This window comes from Somniosus microcephalus, chromosome 20 (genome assembly GCF_052327205.1).
Source record: "Somniosus microcephalus isolate GS21.2 chromosome 20, FLI_Smic_1.0, whole genome shotgun sequence".
NCBI classification, from domain to species: Eukaryota; Metazoa; Chordata; class Chondrichthyes; order Squaliformes; family Somniosidae; genus Somniosus; species Somniosus microcephalus.
The window spans coordinates 72435262-72454112 of NC_141006.1; the positions used below are offsets into that span (position 1 = coordinate 72435262).

General features: G+C 46.8%; 1 protein-coding gene across 6 annotated transcripts in view; it reads left to right on the forward strand.

The window, feature by feature from the left end:
• Positions 1 to 18851, forward strand: part of LOC147103421 (tyrosine-protein kinase Fyn-like) — a 363535-nt gene that overhangs the window by 229317 nt on the left and 115367 nt on the right. For 2 of the 6 annotated variants that reach the window (XM_085962992.1, XM_085962993.1), the window contains exon 1: positions 2615 to 2953. The exons of the other annotated variants lie outside the window; for them this stretch is intronic. In XM_085962992.1, the coding sequence (XP_085819118.1) occupies positions 2911 to 2953 (43 nt within the window). In that variant the 5' untranslated portion in view covers positions 2615 to 2910. Of the gene's footprint in view, positions 1 to 2614; positions 2954 to 18851 lie in introns of those variants that run through there. 6 annotated transcript variants of the gene reach the window in all.

An 18851-nucleotide genomic window follows, 5' to 3' on the forward strand; every position in this document is an offset into this window, starting at 1 on the left:
ACAGAGCTGCCTAGTGATGTTAGAGGTATTAGTGCTGGGTAAATTTAACAGGTAAGTGTTCACATTTTAACATTATAATTCTCACTGGGAGTGTTTACTTAGCAGATTTAAATGCACACCCTACATAAGATTTTTAATAAGAATATTTTCTATAGATATAATATATACTGTGCATATAGAGTGTAAAATGGACATCTCCTTACGTGCTATTTTATGTGAGGGTAGGTTAGCAGAGTGGTTATGTTACTGGACTAGTAAATGGGCCTGGACTAATGATCCAGAGACATGGGGGTGATTTTGTCAATGGGGCGCATTGGAGGCGGGACTGCTGCTTGTTGGGTTTTAGTCCCGCCTCCATCGACTTGTGGCCAACCCACGCTATTTTCCCTTGATTGACCTTGTTAAGCCCGCCCAGCGGGCTCAGCAGGCCAATGAAGGGGAAGCCAGTTACAGAGAACGTCAGCATTTGACGTTTCACCTGTCAAAAATTTTTGACAGATGAATTGTCATTGTTTGACAGCTCTGTGAAGCTGTCAAACACTGACATTCTCTGTAGTTTGATGAGTCCTTGTGTTCAAGACTCATCAAACCTCTTTTGTGAGCAGAAATTAGATGGTTGTTGCATCAGAGAATGCAGCCGCCATTCTGTCATCTCTGCCGGTGAGATGCGAGACTCTCCGCATCCCCAACTGTTGAAGCTTGCAGGAAGAAACAAAGGTAAGGAAACACTTTCCACTCACCTCACATACTCACCTCTCCACACTTGCACCCATCACTTACCTCCACAGCGCACTTTTGGACCCCTCCGACCCTCGCAGGCCCACTGCTCGCCTCGGTGACCCCGACGTCGGGAAGCCCGCGCCTCTGCTGGAAAAATGGGGATAATCCTCTTAACTGCCCATTAACCACCTGTTAACAGGCAGTTAAGTGGCTGTAATCCCTTTCCCACCTCCAGGAGACGGGACCCGGCGCGGGTCGGCTAGTCACCTCCTGGGAAGATGGCACAGATGCGGGTTGGGGGCGGGATGGGTACCCGCCCCCAGATTCTACAATTTTCCCTCCATTTTACCGCCTCCAAACCCGCCTCCCCAGGGCTGGCAAGATCGCGCCCATGAGTTCAAACCCCACCACAGCAGCTGGGTAATTTAAATTCAATTAACAAAATAAATCTGGAATAAAAAGCATGAAACTACCAGATTGTCGTAAAAACCCATCTGGTTCTCCAATGCCCTTTAGGGTAGGAAATCTGCCGCCCTTACCTGGTCTGGCCTATAGGTGACTCCAGACCCACAGCAATGTGGTTGACTCTTAACTGCCCTCTGAAATGGGCCAGCAAGCCACTCAGTTGTATAAGGTAGCTCACCACCAGCACCTTCTCAAAAGCAATTAGGAATGGGCAATAAATGTTGGCTTTGCCCGCGACACCCACATCCTGTGAACAAATTTAAAAAAATTGAGTCTCAAGTCAAGATGATGGGAAACGACTATTATCTGCATCTGAAGCAACAGCACCCATAGGGCGCTGACCTTTTAAGTTAGATTTAATTTAAAGCTTTGTGTTTAATACCTATTTGAGTTATGGAGATATCCCCTTGTCTACGGGTTGCAATGTGTCCAGTTTTTGATGGATTGGGTTTTTGAGTAGGCAGTTCAGAAATTATGAAAATATCTGCCTTTGTAAGTGGAAGCCTGTCTCCTAACCTCAATGATTTCTGTTTTGTCTGATGTGGAATGATTAATATTTTCAATACATTTTCATCATCGATAAAGAAAGCATCAGAACCCATCCATAGTCTCACTCCCAGTCCCTGCCTGCCCCATGCACAGTTTGGGACTTTGTAAAAAGATAGAAACCAGTCTCACTGTGAGCATGCACCCAATCTTTGCCAATTTAGTATTGGCTTGTGGCACTTCTATCCAACTTAGAATCTGTGTTTAACTTTGAAGGTACAAAGTTCAAATAAAACTGGACGCATTTACTTGAAGAAGAATATTCAGAAGGACATGTTGTTCAAAACTCAGAGTGTGGGGCATAAAACTGTCCTCTACATGAATTAGTTGATGGAAGAGTTACTGCCACTTATTCTCACAATTAGTTCTCTAAAGCAGGAGTTATCACAGAGCTGGGGTAAGGAGTAGAAATACTACATTTACAAAAGTCACGATAGGGCAGAACAGGTGGGACATGATGCTTCATGCAAGGGAAGTGCACCACCTGATTTTCCCCCCATTCTCCTCACCCGTCCTAAATGGGGGAAAAGCTTTTCCCACTTGATCTTTATTAGGAGTTGATTGTAGTTACACTCTGTTAGTATACGCTCAGTTCTTATCCCTGATACACAAATATATGGACAATAACAGGTCAGTTAGGAAATTGCACGCATCATTTTACATGGATGCAAATGGTTGTGTCATTTGTTAAAATAAGGAAATTGCTTTCACTTTAGACAATGGGGTTGCTGCAGGCATCCTTGTGTCCCTGACCCTAAGCAGATTGTGCTGTGGCTCAGCTCTTCCTGCGTGTCCAATTGGGACTCGGAGCCAGTTAAACTCAACAAGCAACTCCAGTGTAAGGCCGGCCTTCTCTTCCTGCTCTGAATGTGCTGAATGGCAGGATTCAACAAGCTAGCGAGTGCAGCTGTTTCCTGGTTACAGCTCGGTGTCCCTCACACTTCTCAGAATCTTGTGGAAGGGTTTCTACCATATGGACCACGGTCTCCTAATCAGCAATACATCATCTTCCTTCCTAACATTTCTTCAAAGTGCTGGGATTCTCAGATCACTGTATGGATTGAAAATTGAAAGGAGCGTTTTTATTTCTGGGAATACGAATGTTTAGGACTTTATCAATGGCCCACATAGACCTAAGGCTCCAATAACCAGCCACCAACCTGTCTGGGACAGGCAGAAATGTGCTGGGGCACATACGGATTTACTGTTAGCTGTCTGTGGGGTAAGTAAATCAACTTTTAACTTTCTTGTCGCTGTCAACTCCCAGCAGAATCTGCAATGAAGTGAAGTGATTGTATTAACAGAGGTTTCTAGCTTGCTAAACTTAAAAACTCAAAAGTCCAACAACACAAAGCTAACCTGGGATTAACGTTGATACTGTACTTGAGGTAACGACCATTTTAGTGATTATAATTTTGCAATGAAGTTCAATTTGAGAGTAATGGTTTTTACCCAATAATTTTGATGAAAGACATTTTGAAACCTTTTGAAAACCATCTCTGTAAAGTTGCAAAGATTTGCATGTTTTCCTGCCATTCTAATGGATCGCTGCACTATACGGTGATTTGAGAATGAAGGATATTTGTGATCTGTGCTGAAATCCAAACCAGTAATAATACATATATTTTTAAGCATATCCTGTTGATGTTAGTGTTATACAGAATATATACTTTTCCTGTACTTGGAGCAAGAGGTTTGTATCTGAATGTTTTTCTTACACTAACAATGGGAGCATGCGTATGTGAGAGTCACGTAGCCAAGAAAATGTTCCATTTATATGCTGTCTTCTTACACTCCTATTATCGCTGCTGCCATCTCCTAATTATGTTTTTTCTATACATGTTTCATTTTTACAAGTAAGTGAAGACAGATCAAGAAAAATGAACCAATTAAACTGTTTCCATTATTCCCTTTATGCATACATTCATTCATGTCATTCTTTTAAATCTGAAATTTATATCTCTTCTGTTTCTTCTTCCCGTGCAGTTTTCCTGACCCTTTGCTTGCTGTTGCCTTTCTTTCACTATTTACTTTTTTGCTTCTTTTTAGAAACATAGAAACATAGAAGATAGGAGCAGGAGTAGGCCATTCGGCCCCTCAAGCCTGCTCCGCCATTCAATTAGATCATGGCTGATCATCCAAATTCAGTACCCTGTACCTGCTTTCTCCCCATATCCCTTGATCCCTTTAGCCTTAAGAAATATATCTAACTTCTTCTTGAATATATTTAATGAATTGGCCTCAACTGCCTTCTGTGGTAGAGAATTCCACAGGTTCACCACTCTCTGGGTGAAGAAATTCCTCCTCATCTCTGTCCTAAATGGCTTACCCCTTATCCTTAGACTGTGTCCCCTGGTTCTGGACTCCCCGGCCATCGGGAACATCCTTCCTGCATCTAGTCTGTCTAGTCCTGTCAGAATTTTATAAGTTTCAATGAGATCCCCTCTCATTCTTCTAAACTCCAGCGAGTACAAGCCCAATCGACCCAATCTCTCCTCATACGTCATTCCTGCCATCCCAGGAATGCTCTCCCATTGCCTCCATCCTTTTGTAGGTTTTTATTTTCACCGTCCAGATCCCAGCTGCCCTGACCAGAGCAAAGCAATGCACAAAATGCTCTGAGAAAATACGCAGTTCTGCATAGGCCCAGATATTGCTGGATAAATAGCGGCGAGTTCCCAGCGCCCGTCATTATGGGTGCGTTAAAAAAAAACAGCAATTTGTGGCGGAGAAAAGATGTGCCATGACTTCCGATTCGCCACAGATTGGCCGGCTTGCGTTGCTCTGCCGTTACCCTGGCCAAACCCGAAAAACATCACCACCTCGCCATGAGCCGCCCCATTTTCTGTCATCAAATTGCTGCTTTTACGGCGTTAATACAAATTAATTTTGACGCAACCATTCAGGGCTGGTAATTCGTGTCGCAAGGACACTGTTAATGACGTGATTTATGGTCCAGAAGCTGTGGAGTCTCACTCCTTCAGGTAGTAAATTGTTCCTAGAGGTTTTTTAAATTTTAGGAACCAGGACATTTTAATACTTTTTCAATGGTGTTAAATGGTAACTTGTGCCTTAAATAGAATAGGTGAAACGGTGCCCGAATAGACCATTCACTGACGGCAGTGCCAGTGCTACACATAAGGTATCGAATTCAACTCAGTTTCTGCAAAAATCTGTTTCAAAACCCACGGGGTCAGTTTATACAGCCTTCCAACTGGTGAGATACCCTATGTCATGGGACTAATAGAAACAGTGAGTGCTGGACGGCGTGACTGGGCTGTGCTGGGTGTGGCTGCACTACCAGGAAAGCAAATTGTTACTCCAAAATTTGAACAAACTGTGTAAAGAAGAGCGAACTTGCATTTCTATTGTGCCTTTCATAACCTCAGGACATCCCAAAGCACTTTTCAGCCAATGAAACACAGCCAAGCGATAATGACCAGTTGACCATTTGTTTTAGTGATGGCGGCTGAGGGATAAACATTGGTCAATGATTGAGGAGAACTCTCATGCTCTGCTTTGAAATCGATCTTTTACACCCACCTGAGAGGACAGATGAGGCCTCATTTTAAAATCGCATATGAAAAACGGCACCTCTGACAGAGCAGCACTCCCTCAGTACTGCACGGGAGCGTCAGCCGAGATTTCGTGCTCTGGTCTCTGGAGTGGGACTTGAACCGGCAACCTTTTAACTCGGAGACGAGAGTGCTGCCACTGAGCCACTGGCTGACACCTTGTAATATAACTGGCGAGAAACCTGTTGAATACAAGGAAACTCTTTGGTATCCGGCACCGACGGGACCGGGATGGTGCCGGTTGATTAAAAATTCTGGATGACGGAGAGGGTTATCTACCGAGGCTATTTTTAACAAACAAAAATTTAAAAAATCAAGAAATGTGCAGTATACAGTAATTGGGTACTCACCTACACCGCGGGAGAGTCAGACTCCTGTTGTTGAGGTGTTCCGACTTCCGACAGCGCCAAGAAGCCGAGTAGTGGCAGTTTGGAGAACTACCCCCACTGACTAACTCGGCCACCGCGGGAGACTCGGACTTGGCAACATTGCCGGTTATTGAGGTGTTGTTTTCGGAGTGAGAATTTTGCCGGTTAATAGAGAATTCCGGATATTTAGGTGCTGTTTAAACAAGAGATTCCTGTACAAGGAAAATCTTGACACTCCTCAGCACTCTTGCTTTGTAAAGAATATCAGGTGAGTTTGATTCCCATTTGTTTCCAACACACGTGACGTGATCACTTGTTTGTTATTAGTCGGGTAACTAGTTGTTAGGAAAGGATACCAAACCTATTAACTGACCACTGTAGATCAGTTGAAGCAACGGTGGTGAAGTGGCTGCAGTCTTGCTCGCGAAAAGAACAGACACTCAGCTTATGCCGAGCTGCTAAAAATGCAGATTTATGACGTTTTCTGCAACGTTACTTTTGCCAAATCAGCAAAAGCTTTGTGAGTCTGAGCCATGGTTATTTAATGTGCGTAACTCGTTAAATTGTGTACAAAATGTACTTAATAAACCATTTAGCTTGTGTAAAGGAGCAGGTAAGGGAATTTTGCATTATAGAATCACAGCAATGTAACAGCTCGTTCTGCCCATTAAGTCTGCGTTGATGCTTTTCTCCACATGAGCCACCCAATTTAAACCCACTCTCCCGCTTCCACCTTTATAAGATATTTTTTAAGCCACTATTGCCCTTTTAAAGGACTTTCTGGACTCTGCTGCTGCAATGGCTTGCGCTGGAGAATGACACATTCTAATCAATCCCTGTGTAAAAATATTTTTCTAACTTCCCCTTTTACTCTTTTTGCGATTAACTAATGGCACTTTCGCACTGCAGTAAGTGACTGAGACCTAATTCATCCCAACAACAGCAACAACTTTTATTGATATAGCGCCTTCAACGTAGTAAAACGTCCCAAGGCGCTGCACAGGAGCGTCATCAAACAAAATTTGACACCGAGCCTCATAAGGAGATATTAGGGCGGAAGAGGTAGGTTTTAAGGAGCGTCTTAAAGGAGGGTTAGGGAGGAAACTCCAGAGCTTAGGGTCTCGGCAGCTGAAGGCACGGCCACCCATGGTGGAGCGATTAAAATCAGGGATGCTCAAGAGGCCAGAATTAGAGGAGCGCAGAGATCTCAAATGTTTGGAGGGCTGCAGGAGGTTACAGAGATAGGGAGGGATTTAGAAACAAGGATGAGAATTTTAAAATCGAGGCGTTGCTTAACCGGAGCCAATGTAGACCAGCGAGCACAGAGGTGATGGGTGAACAGGACTTGGTGCGAGTTAGGACACGAGAAGCCGAGTTTTGGATGACCTCAAGTTTACAAAGGGTGGAAGATGAGAACCCGGCCAGGAGTGCGTTGGAATAGTCAAGTCTAGAGGCAGCAAAGGCATGGATGAGGGTTTCAGCAGTGGATGAGCTGAGGCAAGGGCGGAGACGGGCGAGGTTACGGAGATGGAAATAGGCGGTCTTAGTGATGGCGCGGATGTCGGAAGCTCATCTCGGGAGTCAAATATGACACCAAGGTTGCAAACAGTCTGGTTCAGCCTCAGACAGATGCTCGGGAGAGGGATGGCGTCGGTGTCTAGGGAGCGGAGTTTGTGGCGGGGACTGAAGACAGTGGCTTCGGTCTTCCCAATACTTAGTTGGAGGAAATTTCTGCTCATCCAGTACTGGATGTCGGAAATAGGTGTGATGATTTAGAGACAGTGGAGGGGTCAAGAGAGGTGGTGGTGAGGTGTAGCAGCTGTTCACTTTGGGCTGGATTTTGCCATCCCTGGGGAGGCGGGTTTGGAGGTGGGACTGCCGGCAAAATGGCAGAATCTGGGGGCGGGTGCCCATCCCGCCCCCAACCTGCCTCCGTGCCATCTTCCCAGGAGGCGGGTAGCCGACCCGCGCCGGGTCCCGTCTCCTGGAGGCGGGAAGGGGATTACAGCCACTTAACTGCCTGTTAACAGGGAGTTAAGAGGATTATCCCCATTTTTCCAGCAGAGGCGTGGGCTTCCTGATGTCGGGAAACCCCGCCAGGGTCACCGAGGCGAGCAGTGGGTCTGCGGGGGTTGGAGGGGTCCAAAAGTGCGCTGTGGAGGTGAGTGATGGGTGCAAGTGTGGAGAGGTAAGTGTGCGAGGTGAGTGAAAAGTGTTAGAAAATGTTTACTTACCTTTGTTTCTTCCTGCAGGCTTCAACAGTTGGGGATGCGGAGAGTCTCGCATCTCACCGGCAGAGATGACAGAATGGCTGCTGCATTCTCCAATGCAACAACCATCTAATTTCTGCTCACAAAAGAGGTTTGATGGGTCTTGAATACAAGAACTTATCAAACAACAGAGAATGTCAGTGTTTGACAGCTTCACAGAGCTATCAAACGATGACAATTTGACAGATGAAACATCATACGTTGACGTTCTCTGTAACCGGCTTCCCCTTAATTGGCCTGCTGAGCCCACTGGGCGGGCTTAACAAGGTCAATCAAGGGAAAATAGCGTGGGTTGGCCAGAAGTCGATGGAGGCGGGACTAAAACCCGACAAGCAGCCGTCCCGCCTCCAACGCGCCCCCATTGGCAAAATTACCCCCCCATGTGTTTGGAAAGCCAGTTTATATTTCCTGGATCTAAATTGCTGTAAAGACTATTGACGTTATTGTTTCATGACATGCCCATGATGATACTGTCACACATGCATACATGACAATTTATTGAATTTATGACCAATTAAATATATTTCTTGCATGCAGGGAAACTGTTCAAAAATTGTTGCTTAAATTTCCATTTTTACTTGCCATGTCCTTGCTTTACTCTACCCGAACTGCAGAAGTCTGCATTTGTACACCAGTCTGGGATCTGCAGTTCGAGTGTGAAATTCCCTGCTCCTGGGGGGGGGGGGGGCGTGGGGGGGTGGTGGGGGGAGTTTCACTTCAGTTGCTGCATTGCACCCAATTCTGAGATTGACAACATCAATCTGCTGACATACGAACTTCAGTTCTGCTGGGACACCGAAGCTGGTGACCTCTCATTGCCCTCTCATTTGCCATATCGTATCTTCACACTCTTCCCTGCCACAAAGCTGCACTTGCCTTGGCATTGTCATTGCACTTAGCAAGGTCAGTAGCATTACAGGACTCAAGGCAGGAGGTGACAGCGGAGCAGATGGTCCATTGTTTGTGGCTCATCGCCACGGCCGCACATCCCTGAGTTACCGCCGATGTAACCCCATTCCTGCATCGTTAGTTCTGAGCGACCAGTACCATCGTTAGTTTTGAATGACCAGTGCATAAGCGATTGAAGCATTGCCAGATTGGCCTACAGTTCAGAGGCTCTACGTGGGAGATGCTCATCGGGTTTGTTATCCAGAAGATATTATAGATATGGATAGACTGGAGAAACTGGGGTGGTTCTCCTTGGAGCAGAGAAGGCTGAGAGGAGACTTGATAGAAGTATTCAAAATCATGAAGGGTTTCGATCGAGTAAATAAAGAGAAACTGTTTCCAATGGCTGAAGGGTCGATAACCAGAGGGCACAGATTTAAGGTGATTGGCAAAAGAACCAGAGGCGACATGTTTTACGCAGCGAGTGGTTAGGATTTGGAATGCGCTGCCTGATAGGGCGGTGGATACAGATTCAATAGTAGCCTTCAAAAGGGAATTGGATAAATATTTGGAGGAGAAAAAAATTGCAGGGATCTGGGGAAAGAGCGGGAGAGTGGGACTAACTGGATTGCTCTTCGAAAGAGCCGGGGCAGACTCGATGGGCCAAATGGCCTCCTTCTGTGCTGTGCTATTCTGTGATTCTCTGATTCTATAAGAAATGGCTTATTCTGTAGATGTGTTCTCCAGGTGTTAATTCTCCAATGTTTCACACTGGAGTCAAAAGGCTTGATGCAGGAAGCTACATCTCGTCTTCAGCCTACTCTGAGCAGGATGGTGCTGGAGCAATGAATGGCGAGGATCATTCGCTTGTCCGTTGCTTTTGGCTCTGGCTACGGCTGCTGTCTGTCTGTCTGTCCTTCCTTCCTTCCTTCCTTCCTTTCTCTCTCCCTTTCTCCCTCCCTTTCTCCCTTTCTCTCTCCCTTTCTCTCTCCCTTTCTCTCTCCCTCACTCTCTCTCGTTCTCTCTCTCGTTCTCTCTCTCGTTCTCTCTCTTTCTTTCTCTCTTTCTCTCTCTTTCTTTCTCTCTTCTCTCTCTCTTTCTTTCTCTCTTCTCTCTTTCTCTCTTTCTCTCTCTTTCTTTCTCTCTTTCTCTCTCTTTCTTCCTCTCTCTCTTTCTCTCTCTTTCTTTCTCTCTTCTCTCTTTCTTTCTCTCTCTCTTTCTCTCTCTTTCTTTCTCTCTTCTCTCTCTTTCTTTCTTTCTCTCTCTCTCTCTTTCTTTCTTTCTCTTTCTCTCTCTTTCTCTCTCTCTCTTTCATTCTCTCTCTCTATGAAGACCTCTATTAGGTCATCCCTTAACCTTGTTAGCTCTATTGGGGGAAAAAATAAACCAACCTGCTCAAGTCTTTCTTCATAACTAACTCCAGTCCAGGCAACATCTTCGTGAATCTATGTTGTAGCTTTTCCATTGTTTTTATATCCTTCCTGTAATGGGCTGCCACCAAATATTCTGTGTGTGTCTCTACTGTTGTGCGTCACCATGCTTCCATTTAGTGAATCTATTTGATAACTGAGCTGTGGAAAGTAATGGACTACACCTTCTACAGGCTGAGTTCGGGTGAAGTGGTTCTGTGCTGGGTATCACTGGGAGCCTCTTGGGATGGTTTTTTCCGTTGCAGAGGTCTCTGGAGCTGTCCAACATTCCAGGGTGAATATGACCATTGTCCCTGGACAAGTGCAGCCTGTGAACTCCTCTGCAGTGCCCGTCAGCTGTTGTTGTGAGTTGGTGACCAGAGTGTCCATTGACTGTGTCATGCTTCCGCACTCGGAAAGCTTTTTTATTTTTAAAGCAAACCTTGTGAGGTCTTTATCCCCTGGTTCTTCAGTTAAGTGACAGTGGAAGCTGGCCATTTGGGTGGCAGGTTGAACATCCTCCTCTTCATTTTCATCCTCCTCATGGATGTATCTGAGCTGGCACTCATGGATAGAAATGAGTGCTGATTGCTGCTGTGATGAGTTTGGAGAGCTTGCAGTTGCGGGTGGCGGGGTGAGAGAGAGATCATGGGGGAGAGAGAGATCGCGGGGGAGAGAGAGATCTGGGGGGAGAGAGATCGCGGGGGGGGAGAGAGATCCGGGGGAAGAGAGATCCGGGGGAGAGAGAGATCGCGGGGGAGAGAGAGATCGCGGGGGAGAGAGAGATCGCGGGGGAGAGAGAGAGATCGCGGGGGAGAGAGAGAGATCGCGGGGGAGAGAGAGAGATCGCGGGGGAGAGAGAGAGATCGCGGGGGAGAGAGAGAGATCGCGGGGGAGAGAGAGAGATCGCGGGGGAGAGAGAGAGATCGCGGGGGAGAGAGAGAGATCGCGGGGGAGAGAGAGAGATCGCGGGGGCGAGAGAGAGATCGCGGGGGCGAGAGAGAGATCGCGGGGGAGAGAGAGATCGCGGGGGAGAGAGAGAGATCGCGGGGGAGAGAGAGAGATCGCGGGGGAGAGAGAGAGATCGCGGGGGAGAGAGAGAGAGATCGCGGGGGAGAGAGAGAGATCGCGGGGGAGAGAGAGAGATCGCGGGGGAGAGAGAGAGATCGCGGGGGAGAGAGAGATATCGCGGGGGAGAGAGAGATCCCGGGAGAGAGAGAGAGATCCCGGGAGAGAGAGATCCCGGGGGGAGAGAGAGATCGCGGGGGGAGAGAAGGAGATTGCGGGGAGAGATAGATTCCGGGGGGGGGAGAGAGTTTGTGGGGGGGGGGTGGGGGGAAAGAGAGCGTGGGGGGGAGAGAGATCACGGGGTGGAGGGAGAGAGAGAGAGATCATGGGGGAGAGAGAGATCCCGGGAGAGAGAGAGATTGCGGGGCTCAGGGGGCTGTGGATAAAGAGATCGCAGGGGGAGAGAGATCACGGGGGGAGCGAGATCGCTGGGGGAGAGAGGTCGCAGGGGGAGAGAGATCGCTGGGCTCGGGGCTGTGGATAAAGAGATTGGGGGGAGAGCGAGATCGCAGGGGGAGAGAGATCACAGGGGGAGAGAGATCGCGGGGGGAGAGAGATCGCGGGGGGAGAGAGATCGCAGGGGGAGAGAGATCGCTGGGTTCAGGGGGCTGTGGATAAAGAGATCGCGGGGGGAGAGAGATCGCAGGGGGAGAGAGATCACGGGGAGAGAGATCGCGGGGGGAGAGAGATCGCGGGGGGAGAGAGATTGCTGGGTTCAGGGGGCTGTGGATAAAGAGATCGCGGGGGGAGAGAGATCACAGGGGGAGAGAGATCACAGGGGGAGAGAGATCACAGGGGGAGAGAGATCGCGGGGGGAGAGAGATCGCTGGGTTCAGGGGGCTGTGGATAAAGAGATTGGGGGGAGAGAGATTGCGACAGGTTAGCTTGGGTGGCCTGGAAGGGAAGCACTCCTGCTGCTCCTGGCCCACAAGCGGTGCTGGAAAAGCCCTTCCCTGGTGGATCCAGCAGCTCCCGCCTCCCTTCAGCTGCCGGGTTACCTGAGGCCTGGGAATCCCGGCCCGCAACCGTTAAACTTAAATGGCTGCCAAAATCTGAGGAATGGAGCCTCATTAACATATTAAAATCACTGACCCGCCTCTCCAGAGCGCGTTACTTGGCCACCCACAAACCCGCCGCGGGTAAACCCGGATCACTTCGAGGCAAACGTACCATACTTTAAAAACTAGGGATGGCGTTTGTAGTGTTTCAAACAAAAAAAAGTTCAGCATAAAATCTAATTTATACAAATCTACTTTAGCTTCTTTATGTTTTAGTGAATTGAGAATCTATAGTTTAAATGAAGTGCAAAATATACTTTTATATACATATAATCACAAAAATTATATACTATAATTTTATATAGATATTAAATTATTTCGTGAGCTTTCAGTCCAGTAGAAATATCGAGGCAGTATTTGAGCAGAAAAAAGTCCAATAAAGTCAAAGATCTATCATATAAATTCTAGGAAGTGGTGGAGGCGGAGAGACTCAATGGGCTGGATTTTCATTGAGGAGTCGGGTAGGAGGCGGGACTACAACTTTCGGGGTTGTAGTCCCGCCTCCATCGAGTTCTAGCCAACCCACGCGATCTAGACTTGATTGACCTTGTTGAACCCGCCCAGCGGGCTCAGCAGGCCAATTAAGGGCCACCCGGCAATAGGTGACGTCACAGATTGATATTTCATCTGTCAAGACCTTTTGACAGATGAAATATCAGCGTTCGACAGCTGTTTGAAGCTGTCAAACACTGACAATCTGTACACTAAGTTAATTCCTTCCTCTCAGGCTGATTTAGAGATCTCCCCGGAACAGAAAGCTGAATGCTGCAATTTTTGACAGCTTGCGGCCATTCTGCTTTCTGTGCCGGTGAGATGAGGGACTCCCGAGACCTGAGGGAAGGAAGGCTGTAAAGGTAAGTAAAGGTATGTAAAACTTCTTTAAACACTTTACACACACCAAACACACTTACTTTTGCACTCATGCACCCATCACTCACCTGAACACCGGACATCTCGACCCCTCCAAGCCCTTCATCCCGGCGGTCCACCTCCTCTAACTTGGCTTGGTTTGGAGCCGTTGGGAACCCCATACTTCAACATTAAAAATAGGGATTAGGCTAAAAACTGCCTGTTAACTACCTGTTAACAGGCAGTTAATTGGCACTAATCCCCTTCCCGCCTCGTGGAGGCGGGTCCCAGTGCGGGGCGGGTACCCGCCTCCTTTGAAACTGGCATGGATGCGGGTTGGGTATGGGATGGGGTCGGGACCCCCGATTTCGGGATTTTAACCGCCCGCACGCCTCCAATCCCGCCTTCACGGCCCAATGAAAATCCTGCCCATTGTTTTCAAGGGGAGACTGGATAGGCACTTGAGGGAAATAAACTTACGGGGCTACGCGGATAGAGCGGGGGAATGGGACTGATTGGATTGCTCTGCAGAGAGCCGGCACGGACTCGATGGGCCGAATGGCCGCCTCCTGTGCCGTTGTGACTCTTTGTATAATATCTGAAGCAAGCTTTTCACATTGTACTGTCTGTAATCTGTAATTGGATCAGTGCTGTCTCAGGTCATCACAGGTCACATGTTAATGTGTCAGTAAATTTAATTGGAAAGATTTGTGTTCCTGTGGTGCTTCAAGCTGACAGAGTGCTGCTGCTCTAGTTTCATGGGCACGTAACCAAGTGGGTGGTTTGGCTCTCCTGTTGTGGCCGGCTGGACTGTATGTGTCACTGTGCCTCTTGTTTCCTGAAATGCAGGAATCCTGGGAGGAAGCAAGTGTTCTGTTTGGGGGGATGGAACAGAAAAGAGAGAGAGCGAGAGAGAGAGAGAGAGAGAGAGAGGAAGCTCTTGCGACAGAAGCAGCTATTGCCTGCCACAGCAGAGCTGAGTGTCTTTCAGATAAGACAAGCAGTCTTTTGTTGTGTAACTGAAGGGAGTTGTCTCTGTTTCCACTCATGGCTCTCACAGATTCTCTGCACCGTTTCTTCGAGCCCACCAGCTGACCTGGAGTCACATCAACAGTCAGCTGGTCCCAGCGGACCATTTGCTGTATATAGGAGCAGGTGCTGCTACACTAATGGAATGCATCCTGCACCTTGCTGAACAATCACGCTTGTGTGCTAAAGCGCTGAATAGTAGCTTTCTGTGCTTTTTAAAATTCAAATCCTAAACTGTCAGCCGTGGCTCAGTGGATTGCACCCCTCGCCTCTGAGTCAGAAGGTTCGAGTCCCACTCAAGAGACTCGAGCACAAAAATCTAGGCTGACACTCCCAGTGCAGTACTGAGGGAGCGCTGCACTGTCAGAGGTGCCGTCTTTCGGATGAGATGTTAAACCGAGGTCCTGTCTGCTCCCTCAGGTGGATGTAAAAGATCCCACGCCACTATTTCAAAGAAGAGCAGGGGAGTTCTCCCCGGTGTCCTGGCCAATCTCACATTGTTGTCTGTGGGAGCTTGCTGTGCACTAATTGGCTGCCGTGTTTCCAACATTACAACAGTGACCTCACTTCAATAAGTACTTGATTGGCTGTAAAGCGCTTTGGGACGTCCGGTGGTCGTGAAAGATGCTATAGAAATGCAAGTCTTTCTTTCAGAAAAAGGAATAAATTACAATTAAATAGTTCTTTCTGCAATAGCATTTGCAGAACAGGATATTCTCCTTTAAAAAGAAACAGTCGAGATGAATGACACTCTGAACTGTAAAGGCCAATTGATGCATATTCTAAAAATATAAATGTCTTTGCATCAGCTTGAGTTTTTCAGATGTGAAGTGATTCTAATTAAAGAAAAGACATTAGATTTTTGCTGCACCTTTGTTTCCACTAGAAAAGGTCATGTCGAACCGTAAAGGATTTATCATCTATCATGATTGACAGCATACCCAATCTTTGAAGGGAATACTTTCAGTTAGAAAATTTCGTCTTTAAGACCCCATCGCTAGCATACAATCGCTTGTCGGCCTGAAATTGCTCTCTGGCGACATTAACCCGTTTGTTTTGGACCTATTAATGCCTCTGCTAAAATAGTGGAGCGACGAATTGTAGATGAAAGCATTAAACATTTGTAGGCTGGTATCCCACAATGCTATTCCAGAGCCCGAGGAATCCTGAAAATCATTCAGATCCTAATGATATTGTTTATCTTTACTGGTAGATATCCGTACACATTCATGGGTTGAATTAATAGTGCCGCCGCATTGCCACGGATCCTGAATTCTGAAGAATCAATCAAAGTTGGCTTGTCTTATCAAAATTGATTTGTTCCACAAAACTATTACTTTCAGTTGTCAGATTGAAGTGACACAGCGGCTAAGTCTTTGCTTGTGGAAAAACTCATTTACATTAAACATGCTGCATCTGGACAAGATAAATCTGTGATCAGAATCGCAATGCAAAATGGCCCAATTTGCAGATGATACCAAACTGGGAGGGGCAGTGGAATTGAAGGAGACAGCTCAGAAATTACAGAATGTATTAGACAAGATCTTTAAGTAGACGGAACGATAGCAGATGAAATTTAATGCAGGCAAGTGTAAAGTGTTACAATTCGGAAAGAAAAATAAGTGACATATGCACTCCGTGAATGATATTGAAATGGATAAGGAGACAGCTGAAAAAAACCTAGAAGTCTTAATCTCAGCGTTAAACATAGTGGTTGCCGTGACTTAGTGGGCAGCATGCTTGCCTTCTGGGGCAGGAGGTTGCGGGTTCAAGTCCCACTCCGGAGAATTGAGTGCATTATCTCGGCTGCGACTGAGGAGAGCCCTGCACAATCAGAAGTGCTGTCGTTCAGACGAAACATTAAACTGCTCTCGCTCAGGTGGACGCAAAAGATCCCATGGCACTACTCAAAGAAGAGCAGCGGAGTTCTCCCAGCATTTATCGCTCAGCCAACACCCAAAACAGATTTTCTGGTCATTTATTTCATTGCTGTTTGTGGGAGCTTGCTGGATGCAAAGTAACTGCCGCATTTTCTACGTTACAACACTGACTGCACATCAAAAATACTTCATTGGCTGTAAAGCGTTTTTGTAACGTCATGAAAAACGCTATATAAATAAATACAAGTTCTTTCTTAAACATGTCTAACCAATACAGAGCAACTATTGGGTGGATCGGCTAAACGGTATGGCTTGCTATACAGAGTGACAATGTGAATTTGTAGTGAATATACAGATAATGTGCTGTTATCAAACTGAAATTTAACCTAGTTTTTTTTTTACTTTAAAACTGCAAATCAGTAGCAGTTAGCAGTCAATCAGCTGTATGTGGGTCCCGGACTAAGTGACAATTATTGTGGCAACTGCTGACTTGAGTCTCGCATGGCGTGTTGCCTCCTTGGTGTCAGGGTAAAGAACATCGCTGAACGGGGGCAGAACATTTTGCGGAGGGTCGAGCAGTCAGAAGCCGTGGTCCATGTTCGAACCAATGACGTAGGTAAGAAGAGGTTTGGGTCTTACAGAGATTCAGGAGCTAAGGAGGAAGTTAAAGAGCAGGACCTCAAAGGTAGTAAGTAGCCTCTGGATTCTTCCCAGTGCCATGTGCCACAGAGTAGTGATAATGGGGAACTTCAATTATCCTACTATAGGCTGGGATAGTAAAGGGCAAAGATGGGGAGGAATTCCTGAAATGTATACAAGAGAATTTTCTTCGTCAGTATGTTTCCAGCCCAACAAGAAAGGAAGCCGTGCCGGATCGAGACCTGAGGAATGAAATGGGGCAAGTGGAGCATGTTTCAGCGGGAGAGCATTTGGGGAAGAGTGATCACAATGTCATCAGGTTTAGAGTAGTTATGGAAAAGGATAAGGAAAACTCAAATGTGAAAATATTCAACTGGAGGAGGGCTGATTTCAATGAGTTGAAAAAGGATCTCGCCCAGGTGGATTGAAATCAAAGGTTGGTAGATATAACAGTAAATAAGCAATAGGGGTTTATGTAAACAAGTCTTTGAAGGTGGCAGGACAAGTTGAGAAGGCTGTTAAAAAGGCAGACGGGATTCTTGGCTTTATAAATAGAGGCATTGGGGTAGATTTTCATAAAGCTGTCGGGAAGGAGGCGGGACTACAACTTTCGGGTTTTAGTCCCGCCTACATCGACGTTCGGCCAATCCACGCGATTTTCCCTTGATTGACCCAAGAGGTCTTGACAGATGAAATATCAGTGTTTCACAGCTGTTTGAAGCTGTCAAACACTGACAGTCTGACTTCTAACCTGAGTCCGTCTACACAGACTCAGTTAGAACTCTCACCGGCACTGAAAGCTGAAGGCTGTCACTTTTGACAGCTCGCAGCCATTTTGCTTTCAGTGCCGGCTGAGTGATGGACTCCCGAAACCTAGAGGAGGAAAGGCTGTTAAGGTAAGTACAGGTAATTTAAACTTCTTTACACACTTTAGACACACCAAACACATTTACCTTTGCACTCATGCACCCATCACTCACCTGAACACCGACATCGCGACCCCTCCAAGTCCTTCAACCCGACGGCCCGACTGCTCTAACCTGGCGTGGTTTGGAGCCATCGGGAATCCCACACAACACCCCTCAAAATAGGGATTAGGCTAAAAACTGCCTGTTAACTACCTGTTAACAGGCAGTTAATTGGCACTAATCCCTTCCCGCCTCGGGTCGGCGGGTCCCAGTGCGGGTACCGCCTCCCCTGAAACTTACGTGGAGGCGGGTTTTGGGCGGGATAGTGTCGGGACCCCCGAAATCGGGATTTCCCCCCCCCCCCCACACGCCTGAAACCCCGCCTGACGGCCCCAGGAAAATTGACCCCATAGAGTACAACAGCAAAGAAGTGTGGTAAGCCACTGTTTGTATTCCACTGTGTACATGCCTGTGCATGTCTCGGCTGACTCCTCCCACGAGTCCAGGTATAAAGGTGACTGCTCCACAGTCCCTCTGTATTCTGGACTGGTCGACCACTCGAGGCACACCTTCATTCTCTTGTTAATAAAAGCCTGTTAGTTACTCGTTTAATCTCAGTCTTTTGAGTTATTGATAGCGCATCAAGAAGTTATGCTAAAACTTTGTGAATCAGTGGTTAGGCCCCAGCTAGAGTATTGTGGCCAATTCTGGACACCACACTTTAGGAAGGCCCAGAGAAGATTTACCAGAATGGTACCAGGGATGAAGGACTTCAATTACGTGGAGAGACTAGAGAAACTGAGGTTGTTCTCCTTAGAGCAGGGAAGATTAAGGGGAGATTTGATAGAGGTGTTCAAAACCTTAAAAGGTTTTGATAGAGTAATTAAGGAGAATCTTTCCATCTTGTTGTTATGATCTGGAATGCGCTGCCTGAAAGGATGATGGAAGCAGATTCAATAATAACTTTCAAAAGTGAATTGGATAAATACTTGAGAAGGAAAACTTTGGTGTGCTATGGGGAAAGAGCAGGGGAGTGGGATCAATTGGATAGCTCTTTCAAAGAGCCGGCAAAGATACGATGGGCCGAAGGGTCCCCTTCTATGCTGTACGATTCTATAATCAGCACACCCAATAGAAAGTTGAACTACATAGCCTAGTGTGGAATAGTGGAATATACAC